Source organism: Podarcis pityusensis (genome assembly GCF_964106645.2).
Source record: "Podarcis pityusensis genome assembly, chromosome: 13".
Lineage (NCBI taxonomy): Eukaryota > Metazoa > Chordata > Lepidosauria > Squamata > Lacertidae > Podarcis > Podarcis pityusensis.
Genome location: NC_138038.1, coordinates 52,854,201 through 52,880,377, shown reverse-complemented (window position 1 = coordinate 52,880,377; position 26,177 = coordinate 52,854,201). Strand labels below are relative to the sequence as shown.

The window sequence follows — 26,177 nt, the reverse complement described above, 5'->3', positions numbered from 1 at the left end:
CTAGGGTCTGAATAGAGAGGCTTAGGGGGCTGTATTTCACCCTGAGGTTCCCCAGACCCACCCCATAGGGATGTGGGCACGAGCATGTTCTTCACATCCTGTCGCCGTGTCGGCGGGAGTCAACGGTTCACAGGCCTTCCCCGTGGAAGGACCACCTGACACATTATTCCGGTTGGGCGAAGGAGGCTGTGGGCTCAGGGGAAGGGCTGGTCGGGGGGCAGGTGGAAACTGGCGTCCAGGAAGATGCTGAAGGTGCCCAGCGTGGTGAAGATGATGAAGGTCCAGAAGAAGAGGCGGTCCACCACGATGGCGACGTACTCCCAGTCCTTCTTCAGCTGCAAGGGAAGGAGGAAGCAGGTCACAGAACAGTCGAACTGGGAGGGACCCTCAAAGGTCATCCAGCCCAACCCCCTGCGAGACAGGAGTCGGAGCTGCTTGACAGGTGTCCATCCAACCTCTGCATAAAAACTTCCAATGAAGGAGAACCCGTCACCTTCGGAGGGCATGTGTTCCACAGCCAAACAGTTCGGACCCTCAGAAGGTTCTTCCTAGTTTTAATAATTTAATAATAATTTATTATTTGTACCCTGTCCATCTGGCTGGGTTTCCCCAGCCACTCTGGGCGGCTTCCAACAAAGACCAAAAATACACTAAAATGTCACACATTAAAAACTTCCCTAAACAGGGCTGCCTTCAGATGTCTTCTGAATGTCAGGTAGTTGTCTATCTCTTTGACATCTGGTGGGAGGGCGTTCCACAGGGCGGGCGCCACCACCGAGAAGGCCCTCTGCTTGGTTTCCTATAATTTGGCTTCACACAGCGAGGGAACCACCAGAAGGCCCTCGGAGCTGGACCTCAGTGTCCAGACTGGACGATGGGGGTGGAGACGCTCCTTCAGGTCTACTGGGCCTTTGAGGCTGTTTAGGGCTTTCAAGGTCAGCACCAACACTTTGAATTGTGCTCGGAAATGTCCTGGGAGCCAATGTAGGTCTTTCAAGACCGGTGTTATGTGGTCTCGGCGGCCGCTCCCAGTCCCCAGTCTAGCTGCCGCATGCTGGATTAATTGTAGTTTCCGGGTCACCTTCAAAGGTAGCCCCACGTAGAGCGCATGGCAGTAGTCCAAGCAGGAGATAACCAGAGCATGCACCACTCTGGCCAGACAGCCCGCGGGCAGGGAGGGTCTCATCCTGCGTACCAGATGGAGCTGGTAAACAGCTGCCCTGGATACAGAATTGACCTGCGCCTCCATGGACAGCGGTGAGTCCAAAATGACTCCCAGGCTGCGCACCTGGTCCTTCGGGGGCACAGTTACCCTATTCAGGACCAGGGAGTCCTCCACACCTGCCCGCCTCCCGTACTTCTGTCTTGTCAGGATTCAACCTCAATCCATTAGCCGCCATCCATCCTCCAACTGCCTGGAATCTCCTCCCTTGTAACTTGAATCTGTTGGTTTTGGGGGTCCTGCCCTCCAGAAACACCTTTGTTCCCTCTTCCATGTGGAAGCCCACCAGATATTTGAAGGTGGCTATTGCACCTCATGATGCAATAGAGAGTCCCATGGACTGCAAAAAGATCAAACCTCTCCATTCTTAAGGAAATCAGCCCTGAGCGCTCAGTGGAAGAACAGATCGTGAAGCTGAGGCTCCAAGACTTTGGCCACCTCAGGAGAAGAGAAGACTCCCTGGAAAAGACCCTGATGTTGGGAAAGATGGAGGGCACAAGGAGAAGGGGACGACGGAGGACGAGATGGTGGGACAGTGTTCTCGAAGCGACCAGCATGAGTTTGACCAAACTGCGGGAGGCAGTGGAAGACAGGAGGACCTGGCGTGCTCTGGTCCAGGGGGTCACGAAGAGGCGGACACGACTCAACGACTAAACAACAACAACAAATTGCATCTCATCTCGGTCTCCCTTTATCCAGGCAAAACACGCCCAGATCCTTCCATCCTTCCCCAGAAGGCTTGGTTTCTTCCACAAGAACTCACCTCATCATAGTCATCCTGTTCTTGGAGCTGCTCTGCTATGTAGGTGATGGCGTCCATGGCGGCCTTCAAGTCTGGCGGGAGCGCGATGCAGTGACTGGGGCCGTCAATGTACTTCTTCATATCCGTGGGGAATGCCTCTGGCTGGAACCTGCAGGAGATTTGCCGTCAAACCTAACAGTGCATATTCTCGTTAATTAGCGAGTCTAGCAGCGCTTCTCAACCTGTGGGTCCCCAGATATTGTTGGACTACAACTCCCATCATCCCTGACCACTGGTCATGAGTGGCTAGGAATGATGGGAGTTGTAGTCCAACAACATCTGGGGTCCCACAGGTTGAGAACCATTGGTCTAGGGCGTGGGTAGGCAAACTAAGGCCTGGGGGCCGGATCCGGCCCAATCGCCTTCTAAATCTGGCCTGCAGACGTCCAGGAATCAGCGTGTTTTTTACACGAGTAGAATGTGTCCTTTTATTTAAAATGCATCGCTGGGTTATTTGTGGGGCATAGGAATTCGTTCATTTTTTCCCTTCAAAATATAATCCGGCCCCCCACAAGGTTTGATGGACAGTGGACCGACCCCCTGCTGAAAAAGATTACTGAGTCGGTGGAAGAAGATTGGAAGAAATTTAAAGACTATTTACAGAAATATTGTAAAATTAATGAATGATAGAATGATGTTGGATAGTAATTAAGCGGTTTCTAGCTGTAATGCTTTAAGAGAATATGAAAAAAAGGGTTATAAATGGGTTAAAATCTAATGGTAAGGATTTGCTGAACCAATAAATCGAAGTGGAATACGAAAAAGGGAGGTACGAGGAGGTCCGGGAAACAAGCTAAAGGAAAATAAGTAACTGAAAATATGTGTGTTTTTAACTGTTTTTATTTTGTATTTTTCTCTTTTCTTTTTCATTTTTATTATAATATTTTAAAAAACCTTAATAAATATCTTATAAAAAAGAAGAAGAAAAAGATTACTGACCTCTGCAACTACTACAACAGCCTCTCAAAGCGGTTTACGAAAAGAGACAAAAGCGTAAGACAAAGCGTACAGTGATGGTTTAAAATATACGAAAAGTTAACATTGCCTGAATGAGAATCTTTTTAGCAGGTGCCAAAAAAAATACCATGAAGGGGTCAAGAGGCAGGGAGTTCCGAGTGTAGCTGCCGCCATTCTAAAACCCATCTCTGGGTTATTTCTGGGGCATAGGAATTCATTCATTTTCCCCCTTCAAAATATAGTCTGGCCCCCCACAAGGTCTGAGGGACAGTGGACCGGCCCCCTGCTGAAAAAGTCTGCTGACCCCTGGTCTAGGGGCTAACAGCCACAGAGATGTAAATTCCTAGATAGGCAGACTCAGTCCATAGGAATGCGATTCCTTATCCTTATCCTCTCTCTCTTTCTCTCTCTCTTTGTCCTTTTGCACCATATTTTTGATTGGGATGGATGTCAGTCTCAACTCTCCCTGAGCATAGAAACAATTTTACTATTCAACTATGTATTTTGTAACCTTGAAGTATTTTTTTTTTACCTGCCTTGTGTTTGCTGCTGTTGGGCGCTGAAAATGAGTGCAAGACTTTTAAGTAAGTAAACCCCAATTTAAACCTACTTTACGGTCATTCTTTTATCAAGCAGGTAACTCCCAAAGTACCAGCTTTCAGCCTTTCCTAAGCTTCTATTTTCCTGCCAAAGGGTGGTCATCTAAAGCTCTGCCCATGTTCCAAATGCAAACATCAAGCTGATTATTCAAGCTGATCCCACACATGTGAGAATCTGGAAGGATATTTGTAATTAATATATCCTCTCCCATGTAAGTCAATCAGTCAGTAGAGCATGAGACTCTGAATTTCTGGGTTGAGGGTTCGAGCCCCACGTTGGGCAAAAGACCCCCGCACTGCAGATGACTCTCCCAACAATTTTATGAAAACCTTGAAAGAGTGAGAATGGAAGAAGGAGTCCACCATTGGTAGAACAAGCTGAGACCGCCATCTTCCCCTCTATTTTAAGGGAGCTATTCAAGAGTAAGGGATGCGGGTGGCGCTGTGGGTTAAACCACAGAGCCTAGGGCTTGCCGATCAGAAGGTTGGCGGTTCGAATCCCCGCGACGGGGTGAGCTCCCGTTGCTCAGTCCCTGCTCCTGCCTACCTAGCAGTTCAAAAGCACGTCAAAGTGCAAGTAGATAAATAGGCACTGCTCTGGCGGGAAGGTAAACGCCGTTTCCATGCGCTGCTCTGGTTCGCCAGAAGCGGCTTAGTCCTGCTGGCCACACGACCCGGAAGCTGGACGCCGGCTCCCTTGGCCAGTAAAGCAAGATGAGCGCCACAACCCCAGAGTCGGTCACGACTGGACCTAATGGTCAGGGGTCCCTTTATTCAAGAGTAGCAAATATTTCTCAAATGGGGAGGGCCCTCCTTTTTCTTTTTTTTAAAAAAATCCAATTAGTCCTGAAAAGTGCCAGGGCAAAGATATTTCCCCATTTGGAGTGACGACAACACTGAACCGGAAAGGGTGGCCCTCGCTCTCAACGGGCTTTGAAACCTTCTGAACTGGCTTTACCGTCAACATGACCAAATTGGATTTGCAATTTGCGAGGAAATCGGGAATGATCTTTGGACTCTACCTGGCGACGCAATCCTGAATAAAGTCTGACTGACTGAGAGTCTGGGGCGTGTCCCCAATTCCCACTGCCACAATTTCAGAACTACAGTGGTACCTCAGGTTAAGTACTTAATTCGTTCCGGAGGTCCGTTCTTAACCTGAAACTGTTCTTAACCTCAAGCACCACTTTAGCTAATGGGGCCTCCCGCTGCTGCCTCGCCGTCGGAGCACGATTTCTGTTCTCATCCTGAAGCAAAGTTCTTAACCTGAAGCACTATTTCTGGGTTAGCAGAGTGTGTAACCTGAAGCGTATGTAACCTGAAGCGTATGTAACCCGAGGTACCACTGTACCTAGCAACGACCTCCCTCTCGTTCATCCCACCAGTGTCAAATTGCCCGGCCTCTTCACCTGTTGGGTTTGGGGAACAGGAAATCGTAGGCAGGGGTGCGGATAAAATATTCGTCCGTCCGGCGGTTGCTTTTCACCACGGTCTCTTGTTTGGGGTGTGGGGGTGCAGGTTTCAAGAGTGTCTCTGGCTTGGGACGCCGCAAGCCCAAATACCGGGGGAGTGTGTGGATGAAGATCTAGAGAAGGAAGGAGAGGGAGGAAGAGAGAGTACATTTCCTTGCATTCCCCCCCACATTTCTGCTTAAGGGATGCCAGCGAGGCAGAAGGTATTGGTAAGAGGGTGGTTGTCTCAATAATAATAATAATAATAATAATAATAATAATAATAATAATAATTTATACCCCGTCCTCTCTGGCCAGAGCTGGGCTCAGGGCAAATAACAGTAGTAAAAATTACAGTGAGAACATAATACGGGGGGGGGGGGGGACGGGACACCAATTTAAAATACAGGTTAAAATGCAATTTAAAATGCAGCCTCGTTTTAAAAGCAGCCCGTAGATCAAAACCATAAGGGGAGGGAAACATAAGGGTCAGACTGAGTCCAAGCCAAAGGCCGGAGGCCAAAAACAGAACTATATAGAAGCTTTTATATAATTGTGGCTGGGGAAACCCAGCCAGATGGGCGGGGTATAAATAATAAATTATTATTATTATTATTATTATTATTATTATTATTATTAATCTGACAGCTGATGGTAGTCCCTGTGGCCTTTAGTGGCTGTGAATCTCTCCCTGGCCTTTTGGCATCTCACGCTCATTGCAGTCTGAAAGGCATAATAATGTAATATGAAGCTTGCTGGATCTGTCCAATGACCTATGTAGTCCAACATGCTGCCATCACAGAGTATGACCAGATGTCCCTGGGGAACCCGCGAGCAGGACCCGAGTTCGAGAGCCACTGTCCCTGCCTGCGCTTTCCAGCAACTGTTCTTCAGAAGGATCGCTGCCTCTGACCGTGGAGGCAAAACACAGCCATTCCGGCTAGTAGCCATCAGTAGCGCCCTCTTCCTCCATGAACATGCCCAGTTCTCTTTTAAAGCCACCCAGGCTGGGAACCGTCGCTCCCTCCTGTGGCAGGGAGTTCCACAGTTCACAGCTGGTCCCAAGCACGGTTCTGCTGGTCAGCTTCTTCCTCCTCGCCCCCCTATCACTTTCCGTTTAAGACGCAGCTGTTCTCCCACTGCCCCTTCAAGCGATGGCGCTATTCCTGTGGGATTTGCTGCCCAATCACAAATGCATGTTTTGCTACACCAGTGTAGGTCTCCTTCTGCCTCTCTTTTTCTACCATGCTCCAACATGCTAAGCGGAAATGTGTCTGAGGACTCACACACCCTCTATTGAGACCGCCAACTCTTATTTTGCTCTAAGTTTGAAGTCGTCTTCTATCTACTACATTGCTATATTTGCTGCCTGCACTGAAATGTAAGTAAATGTTTTTTTCTTACTAAAAACGTTTGTTTCATTCTCTCTCTTTGTGTTTATACTTTTCAAGTTTATACATTTCACTAGTTTTACAATCCATTTAACATTTCAAAGTTTGACTTCCTTCCTCTTCTTTCTGCAGTTCCTTAAATTTATTTTTAAATATTTTCTTCATATCCAAATTCATTTATTTATTGACTTTAAATATATACTCTCATGAAACTGCAGGTTACTACAATAATCCTGACAATGTTTTCATCTGTTTGCAATTTATCTGTAAATATTCAACAAACCGTTTCCATTCTTTTATAAAAAGTTTGTTGTTTTGATTTCTTATTCTTCTGGTAAGTTTCGCCATTTCTGCATATTCCATAAGTTTTTGTATCCATTCTTCCTTTGCTGGGGCTTCTGCTTCTTCCCACTTTTGGACAAGTAGCATTCTTACTGCTGTAGTATAGCATACATAAATAGATTTCTATACAATTGAGGTAGTTCTGTCCCAAAAGAAAAGCTTCTGGTTGTGTGTGTGTTTTTACAAATGTTATTTTGAACATCCTTTTCAATTTATTTGAAACACTTCAAAACGACCTTGACAGATTAGAGAACTGGGCAAAAACAAACAAGATGAATTTTAACAGGGAGAAATGTAAAGTATTGCACTTGGGCAAAAAAAATGAGAGGCACAAATACAAGATGGGTGACACCTGGCTTGAGAGCAGTACATGTGAAAAGGATCTAGGAGTCTTGGTTGACCACAAACTTGACATGAGCCAACAGTGTGACGCGGCAGCTAAAAAAGCCAATGCAATTCTGGGCTGCATCAATAGGAGTATAGCATCTAGATCAAGGGAAGTAATAGTGCCACTGTATTCTGCTCTGGTCAGACCTCACCTGGAGTACTGTGTCCAGTTCTGGGCACCACAGTTCAAGAAGGACACTGACAAACTGGAACGTGTCCAGAGGAGGGCAACCAAAATGGTCAAAGGCCTGGAAACGATGCCTTATGAGGAACGGCTAAGGGAGCTGGGCATGTTTAGCCTGGAGAAGAGGAGGTTAAGGGGTGATATGATAGCCATGTTCAAATATAGAAAAGGATGTCACATAGAGGAGGGAGAAAGGTTGTTTTCTGCTGCTCCAGAGAAGCGAACACGGAGCAATGGATCCAAACTACAAGAAAGAAGATTCCACCTAAACATTAGGAAGAACTTCCTGACAGTAAGAGCTGTTTGACAGTGGAATTTGCTGCCAAGGAGTGTGGTGGAGTCTCCTTCTTTGGAGGTCTTTAAGCAGAGGCTTGACAACCATATGTCAGGAGTGCTCTGATGGTGTTTCCTGCTTGGCAGGGGGTTGGACTCGATGGCCCTTGTGGTCTCTTCCAACTCTATGATTCTATGATTCTATTTGCTCCAATGGGGATGGCGAGGCGAAGCAGACCACAAATAAAAGTGGACAAAAAGATATAGTTGCCTTATTCCTAAACTTCATTACACGGCAAAACGTATAAGTGTCTTTACTCTGCTAGAAAGGCTTCACAGTCTGTTTACTTTTTGTATTTCTCCCCCACGTGAGATAGGAGGTTTAAATTTTAGATCACCAGTGTCAAAGCGATGATTCTTCAACATCAACTTCGTTGGACTGGTCATGTTGTGATGATTGTCTTCCAAAGCAACTACTGTATTTTTTGCTCTATAAGACTCACTTTTTCCCTCCTAGAAAGTAAGGGGAAATGTGTGTATGTCTTATGGAGCGAATGCAGGCTGCGCAGCTATCCCAGAAGCCAGAGCAGCAAGAGGGATTGCTGCTTTCACTGCGCAGTGATCCCTCTTGCTGTTCTGGCTTCTGAGATTCAGAATATTTTTTTTCTTGTTTTCCTCCTCCAAAAACTAGGGGCGCCTTGTGGTCTGGTGCGTCTCATAGAGCGAAAAATACGGTACTCTATTCCCAACTCAGAAATGGAAAGTTTAATGCTGGTGGTCAACAAAAGAGGTTCAAAGACTGTCTGAAGGCAAATTTCAAAAAATGTAGTATAATAATAATAAGAAGAATAAATTTTTATTTATATCCCACCCTCCCCAGCCGAAACCGGGCTCAGAGCAGCTAAAAACCAACAATTGGGAAACACTGGCCTGCGAGCGCTCCAGTTGGAGAACAGCCTTTACCAAAGGCGTCATGGGCTTTGAAGACACTTGAACTCAGAACGCAAGGGAGAAACATGCTAAGAGGAAGGCACACCTGGCAAATCCACACCGTGATCAACTCCCGCCTGGGAACCAATGTTCCCACTGTGGAAGGACGTGTGGATCCAGAATTGGCCTCCACAGTCACTTACGGACTCACTGTTAAAACCGTGTTCATGGAAGACCAGCTACGAGGGATCGCCAAAGAAGAAGAAATGTTAGTGTCAATCTCCCCCACATACCTGTCGCACCCAGAAGGGCATCTCATGGGTGTTGGGTGAGCGATGGTGCAAGTTGAGGACGACCACGCTGAGGATGACGGACAAAGTCACGAGACTCATGGTGAACATGAGATATTTCACGATGATGGGCACCGCCAAGGACGTCTCCGGAACCTTGTCGGCCAGTAGCAGGAGGAAGACGGTGAGGGTGAGGAGAGCAAAGATGGAGAGGGTCATCTTCTCGCCTGAGGAAGGGAGGTGGAGGAGAACATGAGCAGTACTGTTCTTGGGGGACAGGGGGCAGGCAGGTGTGGAGGAGTCCCTGGTCCTGAATGGGGCAACTGTGCCCCTGAGGGACCAGGTGCGCAGCCTGGGAGTCATTCTGGACTCACAGCTGTCCATGGAGGCACAGGTCAACTCTGTGTCCAGGGCAGCTGTCTGCCAGCTCCATCTGGTACGCAGGATGAAACCCTTCCTGCCCGCAGACTGTCTCTCCAGAGTGGCGCATGCTCTGGTTATCTCCCGCTTGGACTACTGCCATGCGTTCTACGTGGGGCTACCTTTGAAGGTGACCCGGAAACTACAACTAATCCAGAATGCAGCAGCCAGACTGGTGTCTGGGAGACCATATAACACCGATCCTGAAAGACCTACATTGGCTCCCAGTACATTTCCGAGCACAATTCAAAGTGTCGGTGCTGACCTTGAAAGCCCTAAACGGCCTCGGTCCAGTATACCTGAAGGAGCATCTCCACCCCCATCGTCCAGCCTGGACACTGAGGTCCAGCACCAAGGGCCTTCTGGCGGTTCCCTCCCTGCAAGAAGTGAAGTTACAGGGAACCAGGCAGAGGGCCTTCTTGGTGGTGGTGCCCGCCCTGTGGAACGCCCCCCCCAGCTTTGCAATATCCCTCTTTGAGGAGGGCGTCAGGCTCAGCGAAGCCCATCCCACAGGGTGTAATAACACTTAACAGCCTGAAGGTGTCGCTCAAGAGTGGCTCTTTTTTTCTGGCTACTCACCAGCATCTGGTGGGAGATAGAAGACAAAGATGGCCAGGATGGTAATTAGGATGCAAGGGATAATGACGTTGATGAGGTAGAAGAGGGGCTTCCTCCGAATGATGAGGTAGAAGGTGATGTCCTCGTACAGGGGGTCTCCCGGGAGGGTGTTCTTGCGGGACGGTTTGTGCCGGATCTCCCACTGCCCGTTGTCTGCCGAAGGAAAAGACAGAAGGGAAGTTTACTTGGAGGAAATTGCAGTCAAACACAACGATGTGTGATTCCTAGTTAGTGCATGAAGGGGTTAAGATAATACAGCTGTTTTCCTAGACTCAGCTAGGTCACGCCCACTCTTCCCCCTGGCGAGGGAGGAAGTGAAGCCTCCTCTTCCTGTTCCTGTCTCACTCTCTCCTCACCAAGTAGCTAACCAAGGAAGACGTGCCTAAGCAAGCTTTCCGCATTCTCTGCAATTCCGAGAGTATTCTGCCTGTGTTCTCCATTGCCGCTGCTTGGATAAATGCATGAATCTGACCTTTAGAACGTTTTGTAAGTAAAGCATTTTAAACTTAGGAGGAATTAAAGAAGCTTTTAATGAGGGTGAAAGAGGAGAGTGCAAAATATGGTTTAAAGCTCAACATCAAAAAAACGAAGATAATGGTCACTGGGAAATCACCTCCTGGCAAATAGAAGGAGAAGAAATGGAGGCAGTGAGAGATTTTACTTTCTTGGGCTCCATGATCACTGCAGTGGGTGACAGCAGCCACGAAATTAAAAGACGCCTGCTTCTTGGGAGAAAAGCAATGAGAAACCTAGACAGCCTCTTAAAAAGCAGAGACATCACCTTGCCGACAAAGGTCCGTATAGTTAAAGCTATGGTTTTCCCAGTAGTGATGTATGGAAGTGAGAGCTGGACCATCAAGAAGGCTGATTGCCGAAGAACGGATGCTTTTGAATTCTGGTGCTGGAGGAGACTCTGGAGAGTCCCATGGACTGCAAGAAGATCAAACCTCTCCATTCTGAAGGAAATCAGCCCTGAGTGCTCACTGGAAGGACAGATCCTGAAGCTGAGGCTCCAAGACTATGGCCACCTCCTGAGAAGAGAAGACTCCCTGGAAAAGACCCTGATGTTGGGAAAGATGGAGGGCACAAGGAAAAGGGGACGATGGAGGACGAGATGGTGGGACAGTGTTCTCAAAGCTACCAGCATGAGTTTGACCAAGCTGCGGGAGGCAGTGGAAGACAGGAGTGCCTGGCGTGCTCTGGTCCAGGGGGCTATGAAGAGTCGAACACGACTAAGCGACTAAACAACAACAGCTTGTTGTCTCTTCGTTGCAAGAGGGGAGTGCAGGAAGCAACTAAACGGGACAAAGGGATCTTAACAACCTATATTCCTGACACTATACTGCTGCTTGACTTTTGCGAATCTAAACTCTGCTACTGGGCATTCTCTGCCGGATCCGGCCCAATCGCCTTTTCAATCTGGCCCATGGACGGTCCGGGAATCAGCATTTTTTTACACGAGTAGAATGTGTCCTTTTATTTAAAATGCTTCTCTGGGTTATTTGTGGGGCATAGGAATTCGTTCATTTTTATTTCCCCCCCAAATATAGTCCGGCCCCCCACAAGGTCTGAGGGACAGTGGACCGGCCCCCTGCTGAAAAAGTTTGCTGACCCCTGGTCTAGGTTGTCTTTTGGGTCATCCCTTAGGGGGGGTCTAGGGCTGATTTTACCCTTCCTCGTCTAGCCAGCCCCCGCCACACGTATTTCCCCAGAACCCACCATTCCTCACCGATAAACGTGTTTTCGTAGATGATAATCTCCTTCAACTCCAGCCCGTCCTCACCGACCGGGTGGAGAAGGGTGATTTCTGAGGTGTCGTAAGTGTATGAGCGGAAAACCATCGTGCAGTTTTGCCAGTCGAAGGGGAAGTAGGTTACCTGCCGCACAAATACACCCCCCCCAAAAAAAACGAGAGAAAAAAAGGCTGTCATTTTTAAAATTTACAGTAATATCATGCTCTGTATATTTGTATTTTCTTTTCCCCCCTGAGTCGGACACGACTAAACAACAACAACAAAAACTAAATTTGGGGGCACTGGGCAGATCTTTGCACCCCGGCGGCGCATATTCATTTTATAGTACAGTGGTACCTCGGGTTAAGTACTTAATTCGTTCCGGAGGTCCGTTCTTAACCTGAAACTGTTCTTAACCTGAAGCACCACTTTAGCTAATGGGGCCTCCCGCTGCTGCCACGCCGCCGGAACACGATTTCTGTTCTCATCCTGAAGCAAAGTTCTTAACCTGAAGCACTATTTCTGGCTTAGTGGAGTGTGCAGCCTGAAGCGTCTGTAACCCGAGGTACCACTGTATTTGTAACCACATCTCATTTATTTATTTTTTATAAAGAAAATCTCACTCACCTGGATACTGCAACTGCTCTTGTAAATGGCTGGCGGCTGCCACCGGACGACTCCTTTGTGGTTCACCAGGACATTGATTGACAGCGCAATGTCAAAGTTGCCGTCGTTGCTGGACAGGGTGAATAAGGGACAAAAACAAGGTTAAGCCGGTGCTTCAGGCCAATAGCCCTTCTAGTCCGGCCTCCTTTTCACACAGCCACACGCCTGTATGGGAAACCCGCGAGCTGGATCCGAGTGCGAGAGCTCTCCCCCCTATTGTGGTTTAGAGAACATTTTGGTTTCGAGGAAAGGCGAGGAGGAGGTACATCTCCAAGCACAATTCAAAGTGTTGGTGCTGACCTTGAAAGCCCTAAACGGCCTCAAAGGCCCAGTAGACCTGAAGGAGCGTCTCCATCTCCATCGTTCTGCCTGGACACTGAGGCCCAGCTCCGAGGGTCTTCTGGCGGTTCTCTCCCTGCGAGAAGTCATGTCACAGGGAACCAGGCAGAGGGCCTTCTTGGTGGTGGCACCCGCACAGTGGAACACCTTCCCATCAGATGTCAAAGAGATAAACAACTACCAGACTTTTAGAAGACATCTGAAGGCAGCCCTGTTCAGGGAAGTTTGTAATGTTTGATGTTTTATCGTGTTTTTAATATTTTGCTGGAAGCCGCCCAGAGTGGCTGGGGAAACCCAGCCAGATAGGCGGGGTATAAATAATAAATTATTCTTATAGAAGTCTATACAAAAGTGCCTGGCATGGAAAAAGAGGGCAGAGACATGTTTTTCTCCCTCTCCTCCCGTAACGCTTGAACTTGTGTGAAAGCTGAATGATGGGAGATTCAGGACAGGACTTTTTCACTTTTAATCTGCGGAACTTCCTGCCACAGGAGGCAGAGATGGGCACCGACAAGAATGGCTTTAGAAAACGATTGGACCAGTTCCTGGAGGAGAAGGTTTGTCAATGGCTTGAGAGCCGAAGAAGAGGCTGCTTTCAGGCCAGTGGCCCATAATAATAATTTAATAACATTTTATTATTTATAACCTGCCCATCTGGCTGGATCTCCCCAGACGCCCATTATGAGAAGGCCATATTATGGCATTATATGGGAAGGCGAGGGATCCCTGCTGGGAACAGCTCCTCCCTTGCCCGCAGGTCTCTTCCTTTTGACAGCGCCAAGGTTCCTAGTCCTCATTGCCACTCACTTGTTCATTAGGACGATATCCGGGAGCCAGACCTCGTCCGAGAAAAGCCTGACGGAGGTGATGCCGTCATAGTCGTCAGGGTCCCAGACGAGGCGGTAGTCGGTCCATGTCTGGTACCCACAGAGAGAGAAAAAGATGTGTTTTATCTCGAGAGGGAGATGAGAGAGTCATTGGAGGAAAGGCAAGAGGAAGGTTATCGTTGGTGCTGACCTTGAAAGCCCTAAACGGCCTCAAAGGCCCAGTATACCTGAATGAGCATCTCTACCCGCATCGTCCAGCCCAGACACTGAGGTCCAGCGCTGAGGGCCTTCTGGCGGTTCCCTCCCTGCGAGAAGTGAGGTTACAGGGAACCAGGCAGAGGGCCTTCTCGGTGGTGGCGCCCGCCCTGTGGAATGCCCTCCCAGCAGATGTCAAGGAAATAAACAGCTATCTGACTTTTAGAAGGCATCTGAAGGCAGCCCTGTTTAGGGAAGCTTTTAACGTTTAATAGGTTATTGTATTTTAGTGTTTTGTTGGAAGCCGCCCAGAGTGGCTGGGGAAACCCAGCCAGATGGGCAGGGTATAAATAAATTATTATTATTATTATTAATCGCTCCTGGAAAAGTTCCAGTAGACAAAGCATTGCCTGATGGTTTCTGAACATCCTCTCAAACAGGCAAGTCCAAAGTCTGTTCCGGGGGCCTAATCCAGCCCGCTGGTCGATTAAATCTGGCCCCTTGGGGTAAAATTGTAGCTCAACAAGTTCAATCCTAAAAAAAGATCAGCAATCTGGCCCTGTTTGAAAAAGTTTGGGCACCCCTGGGAGAATTCTGTGCCTTTGGAAATGCAGTCGGAGGAGAAACCCCTTGGAACAAAACTGAATTTGGATCCCTTTCTGGCGCTTACCCTAAAAGGGAAGAAGTGTTCATTTGTCAGGGAGGCAAAGAAAGAGAAAGAGATTTCATTTTCACCTACCAGATCCAAATAGACTTTGGTCGTCAGTTCCTCATCTTTCTCTGCCTGAAGAAACAAAGAAGAAAAGAAAAGGATTGTCCGATTTTTCAGAACGCTAACGGTTGGCACAGTCAGAAGTGCCACGTTTGCAAGAAGCCAATCTTTTAGTATGGCAGCAGCTACACTCGGAACTCCCTGCCACTTGACCCCTTCACGGTACTCTATTTGGCACCTGCTAAAAATATTCTCATTCAGGCAAGTTTTTAACCTTTTAACTTTGCGCATATTTTAAACCAGAGGTGAGCAAACTTTTGCAGCAGGGGGCCAGTCCACTGTCCCTCGGACCTTGTGGGGGGCCGGACTATATTTTTGTGGGGGGGGGGGAATGAATGACTTCCTATGCCCCACAAATAACCCAGAGATGGAATTTACATAAAAGGACACATTCTACTCATGTAAAAACACGCTGATTCCTGGACCGTCCGCATCGTGCAGTGTATAAACGAAATCATATAAATGAAACCCACCAACCCTGACAATCTATGCAATAATTTGCAGCCAGTTTCTGCTGGACTGATGCTTGCAAGCTTCATCATCGTCATCAAAATAAATTAATTCTTGCCCATCTGGAGATTGAAGGTGTTATAAGAATTCTGAGGTCTCAGATATAGAAAGTAAATGTTTACAAAGGTACAAAGCAAACACATACATAAGTATATAAACCACGTGTCTGAAATACTACAGGAGAGCAAGACTCTCCTGTGACGCACTATTTAATTGGGATCCGCCATTATGGGACAGACAGTCATGGGGGAGGCGAGCTCTTAATTTGTTATCATATCTGTACTTCAAGTCCGATTTGGCAAATCTCCCCTGAAAGACTAATGTTTGATGCAACCTGTCTGAGAAAATTAATGAGCAAACGCCTAGATTTTATTTCATCGGAACTGAGAGAAGATGGCGTCTGCCACCAGAGAAGGACTTTTGGATTGATTTGGCATAAACACCAGCGTGTGAGGACATATTGCGAACGACAGACTTATCAGCTGCCAAAAAAAAAAGGAGAGTCATACAAACTTCACACAGAAGCATATCACTGCTCACTTCAATTCGCCTGTGGAAACAACTCAGAAGCCATGAAGGAAGGAAGGATAACAACAGGAAGATTTAAAGAAGGACCTATTGGAAACTCAAGGCAGTAGAAACATGAGATGATTGGAACCCCACTGAACTTAGAATCATAGAAGAGTTGGAAGAGACCACAAGGGCCATCGAGTCCAACCCCCTGCCAAGCAGGAAACCCCATCAGAGCACTCCTGACATATGGTTGTCAAGCCTCTGCTTAAAGACCTCCAAAGAAGGAGACTCCACCACACTCCTTGGCAGCAAATTCCACTGTCGAACAGCTCTTACTGTCAGGAAGTTCTTCCTAATGTTTAGGTGGAATCTTCTTTCTTGTAGTTTGGATCCATTGCTCCGTGTCCGCTTCTCTGGAGCAGCAGAAAACAACCTTTCTCCCTCCTCTATGTGACATCCTTTTCTATATTTGAACATGGCTATCATATCACCCCTTAACCTCCTCTTCTCCAGGCTAAACATGCCCAGCTCCCTTAGCCGTTCCTCATAAGGCATCGTTTCCAGGCCTTTGACCATTTTGGTTGCCCTCCTCTGGACACGTTCCAGTTTGTCAGTGTCCTTCTTGAACTGTGGTGCCCAGAACTGGACACAGTACTCCAGGTGAGTAGCATGGGAAGCCCCAACAAAAAATTATAATTTCGCAAAATATTTGGACTTTATGTATTTGTATAATTTGGAATATTTAATGTGATCTGATTGGATTGTTAAAATGGAAAACTCAATAAAAATTGTTAAAAAAAAAAAATAGTACAGGAGAGCAATCCTGAAGCCATTTTGACTCTCCCAATGACCTCAAAGCCTTCCGGTTGTCTTTTCGCTTGCAAATCCTGTCTTAAGGGTGTATTTGTGTATGAATAGGGTGAGCCTGTGACCTGGACTGAGGAACTAAAGTATTAACCATCACAAAAGAATGGCCAGGCCGCCCAGGTAAAGCAATCAGGGACCATTATCAGGTATCCTGGCAGACAGGATTTCCGCTGTAGACCGCCTCCTTCTGTGATGTATGCATGATGTTTTGGGCTACAGGGTGGGCAGTTTCAAGAGTCTATATAAGGGCTTGCGCACCATTGCTCTGGGTTCTCCTCCCTCCTGCGTGTGGGGGACCCTGTTGCAACAGTTCAATTAAGATTAGGCTTACTAGCTGCTTTGCTTCTCAATATTCTCTGTTATTTTCTCCTACCAATAGGGAACCCACTTAAGGACCCTATACGGGCTCTTGGAGACCCCATAAGGGAAAAGGAGCAGGTTTTTTTCCCTTATAACAAGACTAAGGGTTTTTTTTTTTTTTTTTTTAACCAAAGACTAGGTTTTTTTTAATAAGACTAGGGTTTTTTTAATCAAAAAATTAGGTTTAAAATTGAGGCTCATCAATATACGCTGAGGGATGTTTTCTTAATTTGGAGTCCCCCAAAACATGGGGGCGTCTTATACACGGAAAAACACGGTAAATTATAATTTGAATTTGCTGGTGTGTGACTCTATCCCATGGGTAGGCAAACTAAGGCCCGGGGGCCGGATCCGGCCCAATCGCCTTCTCAATCCGGCCAGCGGACAGTCCGGGAATCAGCGTGTTTTTACATGAGTAGAATGTGTCCTTTTATTTAAAATGCATCTCTGGGTTATTTGTGGGGCATAGGAATTTGTTCATTATTATTTTTCCCAAAATATAGCCTGCTGTCCACCCCCAAAGTCTGAGGGACAGTGGACCGGCCCCCTGTTGAAAAAGTTTGCTGACCCCTGCTCTATCCCAACTAGAAATAACGAAATAACGGAAGTCTGGAACGGCAGCAGAAACTGCACTTGGAGATGTGCTTTTATTCTATCTCGCTGTTTCTTGGGAAGGAAATTGGGACCATTCCTGGAGGGAGGATGAGCTAAGAGGGACAGGAAGACCTGCCTTCCTTTGTCCTGCGTGGCTCCAGGATTCGGCTATTAATAGCCAGGATCCTCAGCTGTCGAGCTGCCACCGTTAACCCTTTCCTGGCCCAAGCCCAGAGGAGACATCGAATCACAGGATTGTAGAATTGGAGGGGACCCAAAGGTCATCTAGCCCAACCGCCCTGGCCAGACCCCGCCTGGAGTCCTGTTGCGTCCCGTTCTGGGCGCCTCAATTTTAGATGGGTGTCGACAAGCTGGAAGGTGCGCAGAAGAGGGCGACCAAGATGATGAAGGGTCCGGAAACTGAATTTTAGGAGGAGCGGTTGAGGGAATTGGGTGATGTTTAGCCCAGAGAAGAGAGGATATAAGAGCCATCTTCAAAAATCTGAAAGTCTCCTGAAATATACTCGGAGTCGAGAGCGGATTTCATGCTCTTTATTCAGCTCATAGTGGTGAAGAGGAATGGAAGTTCCCCCAGAATGTCTGCTTTCTATACATTATTTACACAATGGGCCCCACGTGATTGGCTAATTCCGGGATTCTCCTGTAGGCCAATCAGGTTGCAGATTCACTTCCACCTGGAGCTGGATTGGGTGGCTCCTGTGGACCAATCAGACTGCTGCATTCTGGATCCCATTGTTCTAGCACCAATCAGACTGCTGCATTCTGGATCCTATTGTTCTAGGACCAATCAGACTGCTGCATTCTGGATCCTATTGTTCTAGGACCAACCAGACTGCTGCATTCTGGATGCTATTCAACTCAGTACATAACAGCTCCCTTCTTTTTTCTTACACTTCCAACATACATTTGTCCCAGTTTTATACATTCTTGCAATCTGTACATCATTTTCATCTAATTTCCTTTCCAAAGAGAGCAGTCTGTAAATTGTAAGTCTGTTTTCCACAATCTTCCTCAGTCTTCAGACAGTATATTATGGCCTATATCTTGTGCCATAATATTTTATCATAAGTGGTGGGAATGTAGAGAAAAAAGAAGAAGAAAATGTTCAAATTAACATTTGCAAAAAGCAACAACACCAGAAGCATTTCTGTTAGGGATTGTAGGAAAAGACCTGCCAAGGAAAATGAAGAACATATTTTACGTATGTGACAACGGCGGCCAGAGTCTTAATAGCACAAGGATGGAAGAATGAAGAAACCCCGACAAAAGATCGGGGCAAGGGAAATTGATGGACTAAACAGAACTGGCAAAATTGACGTATAAATTGCGTGACAAGGACAACTGTGACTTTAAAGAAGAATGGGAACTTTTTACAAACTACTTAAGAAACAACAACAAATGAACTAGACTCCTTGGAAGGTTTTGAATAAACATACACAAACTTACTGTTGCTAGTTGGGATAGCTCAGTCAGCAGAGAATGAGACTCAAAATCCTTAGGGTCCTGTGTTCGAGTCCCATGTTGGGCAAAAGTTTGGGGGTACCTTCCAACTCTACAATTCCATGACCAAACATTAGGAAGAAATTTATCGTTTCTCTTTATACTTTTCAAGTTTATACATTTCATTACTTTTACAATTGAACATCTCAAAGTTTGACTTCCTTCCCCCTCTTTCTGCGGCTCCTTAAATTTATTTTTTTAATATCTTCTGCATGTCCACATTCAGTTAATTTGCTCATTTAATTATCTGCTTTAAATATATACTCTTATGAACCTGCAGGTTATTACAAACATCCTGCCAATGTTCTCATCTCTTTGCAATTTATCTGTAAATATTCAATAAACTGTTTCCATTCTTTTATAAAAAGTTTATCTTGATTTCTTATTCTTCTGGTAAGTTTCGCCATTTCTGCATATTCCATAATTTTTGGTATCCATTCTTCCTTTGCTGGGACTTCTGCTTCTTCCCACTTTGGGGCACCGTAGTATAGCATACATAAATAAATCCCTATACAATTTAGGTAGTTCTGCCCCTATAATCCCCCAAAGAAAAGCTTCTGGTTTTTGTTTTGCAAAAGTTATTTTGAACATCCTTTTCAATTCATTGTACAGTCATACCTCGGGTTACAGACGCTTCAGGTTGCGCGTTTTCGGGTTACGGACGCACTGAAACCCGGAAGTACTCAAACGGGTTATTTCCAGGTTTTGGCGCTCGCACATGCGCAGAAGCACTAAATTGCGCTTTGCGCATGCGCAGAAGCGCCGAATCGCAACCCGTGCATGTTGTGGACGCTGCGGGTTGCGAACATGCCTCCCGCATGGATCACGTTTGCAACGTTTGCACTGTACAGTGGTACCTCGGGTTACATACGCTTCAGGTTACAGACTCCGCTAACCCAGAAATAGTGCTTCAGGTTAAGAACTTTGCTTCAGGTTGAGAACAGAAATCGTGCTCCAGTGGCGCGGCGGCAGTGGGAGGCCCCGTTAGCTAAAGTGGTGCTTCAGGTTAAGAACAGTTTCAGGTTAAGAACGGACCTCCAGAACAAATTAAGTACTTAACCCGAGGTACCACTGTATATCATTTCCTGGTAAGCTTTAACCTTGCTACAAGACCACCACATATGATAAAAAGAACCTTCTTTCTCTTTACATTTCCAACACTTGTTTGATTTAGTAGATTTTTGCCAGTTTACTTGGTGTTAGGTAAAGGTAAAGGGACCCCTGACTATTAGGTCCAGTCGCGAACGACTCTGGGGTTGTGGCGCTCATCTCGCTTTACTGGCCGAGGGAGCCGGCGTACAGCTTCTGGGTCATGTGGCCAGCATGGCTAAGCCGCTTCTGGCGAACCAGAGCAGCGCATGAGAACGCCGTTTACCTTCCCGCCGGAGCGGTGCCTATTTATCTACTTGCACAGGTGTGCTTTTGAACTGCTAGGTTAGCAGGAGCAGGGACCGAGCAACGGGAGCTCACCTCGTCGCGGGGATTTGAACTGCCGACCTTCTGATCGGCAAGTCCTAGGCTCTGTGGTTTAGACCACAGCGCCACCCACATCCCTTACTCAGTGTTAGATACCAGCAATATACCATTTTCACACAATTTAGGAAGAACTTTCTGACGGCAGGAGTCATTTGACTGCGGAACGGACTCCCTAAGAGGTTTCAAAGCAGCGATTCCATGGCCCCCTGCCAGGGATTCTTTAGCAGCGATTCCTGGTTGGACTGGATGACCTTTGGGGGTCCCAACTCTACAATTCCAGATTCTACGAACCGCCTGCAATGCAGGAATCAGCCCCATATTTTGAACATCCGGACAGGTTCCGTTTAGAGGAAAACCCGGGTTGAATCTAAAGAGACCAACTCTCTGCGTCGCTGTGACATCCACCCGATTTGCACGACGCCCCATCTGCACTGTCTCCCCCTGCTGTTCCCCCGCGGTATTGCGCCAACAGGAAAAGGAAACTAGGCTGCCCTCTGCAGGCTGCAGCAGAACCAGGGTTCTGATTGGCTGCCACACCGCCACACCTCCCCCTGCTGGCAGCTCCAAGTCCTGCATCCTCCAAGCCACCGGGTCCAAAAGACCCTTTGCTCACCAGGCTGATCAGCTGTGAGAGAGACATCCCGATGCGGACGGGAACTCTGTCGTCGACGCTGCGGACGGGCAGGACCGTCTTGGAGTAGTTCTGGGCAAGTTTATCCACCAGGCGGCCCTCGACTTCTGAGCAGCTCACAACTGGAGAGAGAGAGAGAGAGAGAGAGAGAGAGAGAGAGAGAGAGTCTCAGTTTGTCTTCTGCAATGGGGCAGATCGCAGGCGATCAGGAACGGCCAACGTTTGAACAGAACCGAGGAGTTGGAAGGGACCCCCAAAGGCCATCTAGCCAAACCCCCCGCAACGCAGGGATTGCATCTGAAGAATACCCAACGGACGTCCAGCCGACCTCTCTTTAAAAGTCTCCGACGAAGCCCAGATTTGTGGCATTGAAAGGGATTTTTTAAAAAAGGCTATTTTTAAATTAAATTTCTGTTTTAGAATATTCACTTCAACCACCTTAAACTATCAACGGCTTCCCTTTCCGTGGTTCATTTTGCACAACAGAAATCCCTGCGTATTTTGCATAAACTGAACCATTCGGTACTCCATCCCTCAAAACTTATTTGCACTGTTGAATTTATCTTCACGCGGCCGGTGTTTTCAAACGGAAGGGATCTCCGAAGATCATCCAGCTGAACCCCCTGCAATGCAGAAATCACTTCTTCTTTTTATTGACTTAAATTTTTTTTTATACAGACAGCAAAACAAAGAGGGGTAAATTAACATTGCCTTCTACCGATAAGAAATAATAATAACTATTACAATAATGAAAATACTAAAAGTACATTTACTTACGCTTTTAAACTTCTATTCTGGTTACAATATATTACTATTCCATAAGAATCTATTATATCCTTTGCTGTCCCATATATTATTTTATTTCCCAAATTCAACCTAACCCTCCCCTCCTCCCCACGGCATCCCTTAACCTGTGTGAACAGAAATCACTTCTATTTAGCGCCGACGGCATTGTCTTGTCTCTCCACCATTTCCGCATCCTGGAACTGCTAACAGTTATTAGGATAATAATAATAATAATAATAATAATAATAATAATAATAATAATAAATTTTATTTATATCCCGCCCTCCCCAGCCGAAGCCGGGCTCAGGGCGGCTAACAACAGTAAAACAGTACAAAAGTACAGCACAAACAACACTCTAAAATCATTCATTATAAAATTAATTCAAATCAAATTGATGGCAACCATTGGGCTAGAGTTCTGTGAAGATTGCCGAGGGAGGGAGTCAGGCTGTGCCCTGGCCAAAGGCCTGGTGGAACAGCTCTGTCTTGCAGGCCCTGCGGAAAGATGTCAAGTCCCACAGGGCCCTGGTCTCTTGTGGGAGAGCGTTCCACCAGATCGGGGCCACAGCTGAAAAGGCCCTGGCTCTGGTTGAGGCCAGCCTAACCTCTCTGTGGCCTGGGACCTTCAGGATGTTTTTGTTTGAAGACCGTACGTTCCTCTGTGGGGCATACCGGGAGAGGCGGTCCCGTAGGTACGAGGGTCCTAGGCCGCATAGGGCTCTGAAGATTAAAACCAGCACCTTAAACCTGATCCTGTACTCCACCGGGAGCCAGTGCAGCTGGTATAGCACTGGGTGAATTTGATCCCGTGGCAAGGACCCCGTAAGGAGTCACGCCGCGGCATTCTGCACCCGCTGGAGTTTCTGGGTCAGTCTCAAGGGCAGCCCCACGTAGAGCGAGTTACAATAGTCAAGCCTGGAGGTGACCGTTGCGTGGATCACAGTGGCGAGATCAGGGCGAGAGAGGTAAGGAGCCAACTGCTTAGCTTGGCGGAGATGGAAAAATGCCGCCTTTGTTGTAGCTGCAATCTGCGCCTCCATGGAAAGGGAGGTGTCGAAGATGACACCCAAACTCTTAACGGACGGTGTTGGCACTAATTGCGCCCCCGCAAGAGATGGGAGTTGCCCCCCCAATCCCATATCGCCCTGTCCCAGCCACAGGACCTCTGTCTTCGAAGGATTTAGCTTCAACCGGCTCCCACGTAACCATCCAGCCACAGCTTCCAAACATCTGGTCAGTGTGTCTGGGGCCGAGTCAGGATGGCCATCCATCAACAGATAGAGTTGGGTGTCATCAGCATACGGATCCCCATATACTAGTTATTTTACATTTATCCTGGTGTCTAAACGGCTAACTTACCTTACTGCTGGCCTAAAATGTGGAATTTGCACTGTATTATTTGCTCCTGAGCCTATCCGTGATTTATTTATTTGCTTGCTAAATTCATACCCCATCTGCTCCTCCGAGAAGCTGACGTTCACGGTTCTCCCCCTCCTCATTTAATCCTCACAACAAGCTCTGTGAGGTAGGCCAGTGAGCGGGAATTCGAACCCAGCTCTCTCGCGGGTCACGGTGTGGCACTCTAACCACTGCACCAGACTGCCTCTCTTTAGGGATGCTGCAAACCACTCGGAGGTTAGTTTGAAAGAAGAAGCAGAAGCGTTATAGTAATATTTTTGATGAAATATAATAATAATAATAATAATAATAATAATAATAATAATATAATCGTTATAGTAATATTTTTGGCCGCCATTTAAAACTACACTCATCGGCACCGAATTACCCAACAGCCAGACAGAGAACAGGGTTAGGGCAAAGCACACAAAAAACCCAAGATTTTCCAAATAAAATAAGAACAATTTGACATTTGGTAATTCAAGAAAAGCACCGATGCAGTTGTAGAAACTTTGTAGGACTTCATTATTCTGCACGCCACGCTTTCTGCTCTCCTTTTATTACTCATCCATCATGTCAGGAAATCAGATGGGGTGCACTGCAACAAATCCCTTTCATTTCATTCCCCGAATTTCTCATCTTTATATTCTTTTTATGGCATGTTAAGGAAGGCGCTGAGATCTTTACAGGGCCTCTGGAAACCCCGAATCAATAAACCAGCCTGCGCTCAGTTCTCCAGGCTCCAAAAATATATATATATTGAGTAAGGGGGGGTTTCCACAACGATCCGAATGGAGGTTTTATTGCTCCCTTCTCACACTTATATATTTCTTTTCATTCTCCTCCTCCCCATTTTCTCCTCACAAGAACCCCCCTGCGAGGGAGACCAGGTGGCGGGAGGCAATTTTGAATTTATTGCCATTCACGTTTTATACTGCATTTTACGCCGTGTTTTTCGTTGCATCCATTGTTTTAAATTTGTGGTGGGAAAAGGAGTTATCTGTGGGACTGAATGTAGGTATGTTTGTATATATTTAAGGATTGTATGAAATGTATGTTTGTATGCTTGTATATTCGCAGTATGTGTGTATTAATGCTGAATTATTTTAACAATAAAAACTTATTTAAAAAAAATAAATTTGTTGTTAGCCGCCCTGAGCCCGGTTTTCTGAACCGGGAAGGGAGGGGTATAAATAAAAAAATATTATTCTTATTAATTATGGGCTCGGGTGGGGGATTCGAATCCGGGCCCCGACACCCTAACCACTACACCACCTGCCCCAAACCCCTCTCCCACATCGCAGGGTGGACTTTATTAGGAGGAAAAAGCAAAACACTCACCCAGGGCACAAAGAGACAGCAGAAGACCCCAAAGGATGGCTCGGCCCGCCATGATATCCCTTGTTTATCGGCAAGGTCCCAGAAGCAGTGACCCCCACCCAACCACCCCCCAGCCCCTTCCCCCAAAGCCAAGCAAGAGCATCTTATTGGCGTTGGCACCTGTCAGTCAACAGGAAACTGGAACGGACAGCAGGGTTTGTCCGGCGAGCGAAGATTGTGTTACTGGTTGGCATCTCACAGCTGTCGTGGGATTTCCGGCCGGGCCACCTGTTCCCAAAAAGGCCCTCCAGAAAAGGCCTTTATTTCATGTATTTTTAAAAAGCCTCTCTGGCTGCAGGAATCTCAACCCAGACCGTATAACCAGCCGTATAACCGGCTTGGCCAAACTTCGAGACCAAAGTGCCAGACTCTGGCAGGCAGCATTTATGAACCCGGTTCCAAAACGTGGGAATGGATCGTTGGAGAAACTGGAGCCGGAAGAAGAGAGGAGCAGGGATTGGGGAAACCGCGAGCCGGATCCTGTTCTGGAGTTTGGAATGGGGAGGGAAGGCCAGAGATGGAGTCACACTGGACTGGAGCCAAAACTATATAAATACCGTATATATGGAAGAGGCGATGGGCTCCAGCCCAGCTTTGCGTTGGAAAAGGACTCCGGTTCAATCGCTAGGAGCAGATATAAGCAGCTCAGGAGAGCCCTGCTGGATCAGACCAATAGCCCGCCTAATCACAGAATCGTAGGGATCCCCAAAGGTCATCCATCCAAACCCCGCTGCAATGCAGGAATTTTTCGCCCAATGTGGGATTCAAACCCACAACCCTGAGCTTAAAAGTCTCACGCTCTACCAACTGAGCTAGTCTCTCTCCAGCATCTCGCCCTCAGAGTGGCCAAGCAGCCGCCCGTTATGTGAAACCGACGATCAGGATTCGAACCCAAGTCCGGCTCTCCCCTCCTGTGGCCCCTAACACCTGGCCTTCAGAAGAAGAGCCATCGCGGCTAGTAGCCACCCCATAGCCTTTATCCTCACTGGGTTTGTCCAATCCTCTTTTAACGCCGTCAAGTTTGGTAGCCGTTGCCGCCTCAAGTGGCAGGGAGTTCCGTAGTTTAACAATGCGCAAAGAAGTCTCGAATCTTCCAGCATTCAGCTGCATGGGACGCCTATGAGTCCGAGCAAAGGAAGGAACCTTAAAAAGGTGACTGGGGAGGAAATCCCCAGCGTGTCTGAATTGTAGAATGGTTGAGTTCAGAGGGGCACCTAGGGGTCATCCAGCCGAACCCCCCTGCAGTGCTGAAATGACGGCTGACAAATCCCCAACAGGCGGCCACCCAAACCTCCGACGGAGGAGAGACTTCACAGAGTTGTACATTTGCAGGGGGAGCCCCCAAAGGTCATCCATCCCAACCCCGCCTCCAGATACTCACAGAGACAAGCCAGGTAGAATAATAGAAACTTTCTTTTTTTATTATTATTTCCAGAGTGCAGGACAAAAGGGGTGGGGTGGCAAGGAGACTCTCGGCCCATCGCACCAGGTTTATGGAAAGGGGAGGTTTTTAAGTTATTGCTGAGAGGGAGCCGGTTTCTCATGCAAGGGTGTCGGGGCCAAAGGCAGAGAGGATTCCTGCAATTATTGCTTTTCTGTGCTGGTTAAAGGGGAGGGGAGAGGAGAAGGCGGGAGTGGGGCGGAGCCAAGGAGGCCAAGCCCCGCCTCCTCCAGCGGTTGTCAGGTCCCCATGGCTTGTAGCAGAACAGTGGCACACATCTGGGAGCGAAAAGGTTTCTGATC

General features: G+C 47.3%; 2 protein-coding genes across 5 annotated transcripts in view; both read right to left on the bottom strand.

Annotated features, from left to right (window-relative positions):
- The window catches only part of TMEM102 (transmembrane protein 102), a 171,013-nt gene that overhangs the window by 55,192 nt on the left and 89,644 nt on the right, over window positions 1-26,177 (bottom strand). The gene's annotated exons all lie outside the window — the stretch shown is intronic.
- Window positions 81-24,480, bottom strand: CHRNB1 (cholinergic receptor nicotinic beta 1 subunit). Its single transcript, XM_080979808.1, has 11 exons — window positions 24,396-24,480; window positions 20,853-20,992; window positions 14,366-14,410; window positions 13,412-13,521; window positions 12,227-12,335; window positions 11,596-11,743; window positions 9,828-10,019; window positions 8,832-9,055; window positions 4,990-5,165; window positions 1,986-2,133; window positions 81-335 (listed from the first exon to the last, which is right to left on the bottom strand). Exons 1-11 carry the CDS (start codon window positions 24,445-24,447, stop codon window positions 195-197), a joined length of 1,485 nt encoding a protein of 494 aa, XP_080835934.1. The 5' UTR covers window positions 24,448-24,480; the 3' UTR covers window positions 81-194.

Coding starts and splice junctions, on each gene's coding strand:
- CHRNB1 (XM_080979808.1), bottom strand. CDS start 24,447: ATGGCGGGCCGAGCCATCCTTTGGGGTCTTCTGCTGTCTCTTTGTGCC. Junction 13,522..14,365: donor CCAAAGTCTATTTGGATCTG/GTAGGTGAAAAT, acceptor TGTGGGTACCAG/ACATGGACCGACTACCGCCT. Junction 11,744..12,226: donor AGAGCAGTTGCAGTATCCAG/GTGAGTGAGATT, acceptor TTTGTGCGGCAG/GTAACCTACTTCCCCTTCGA.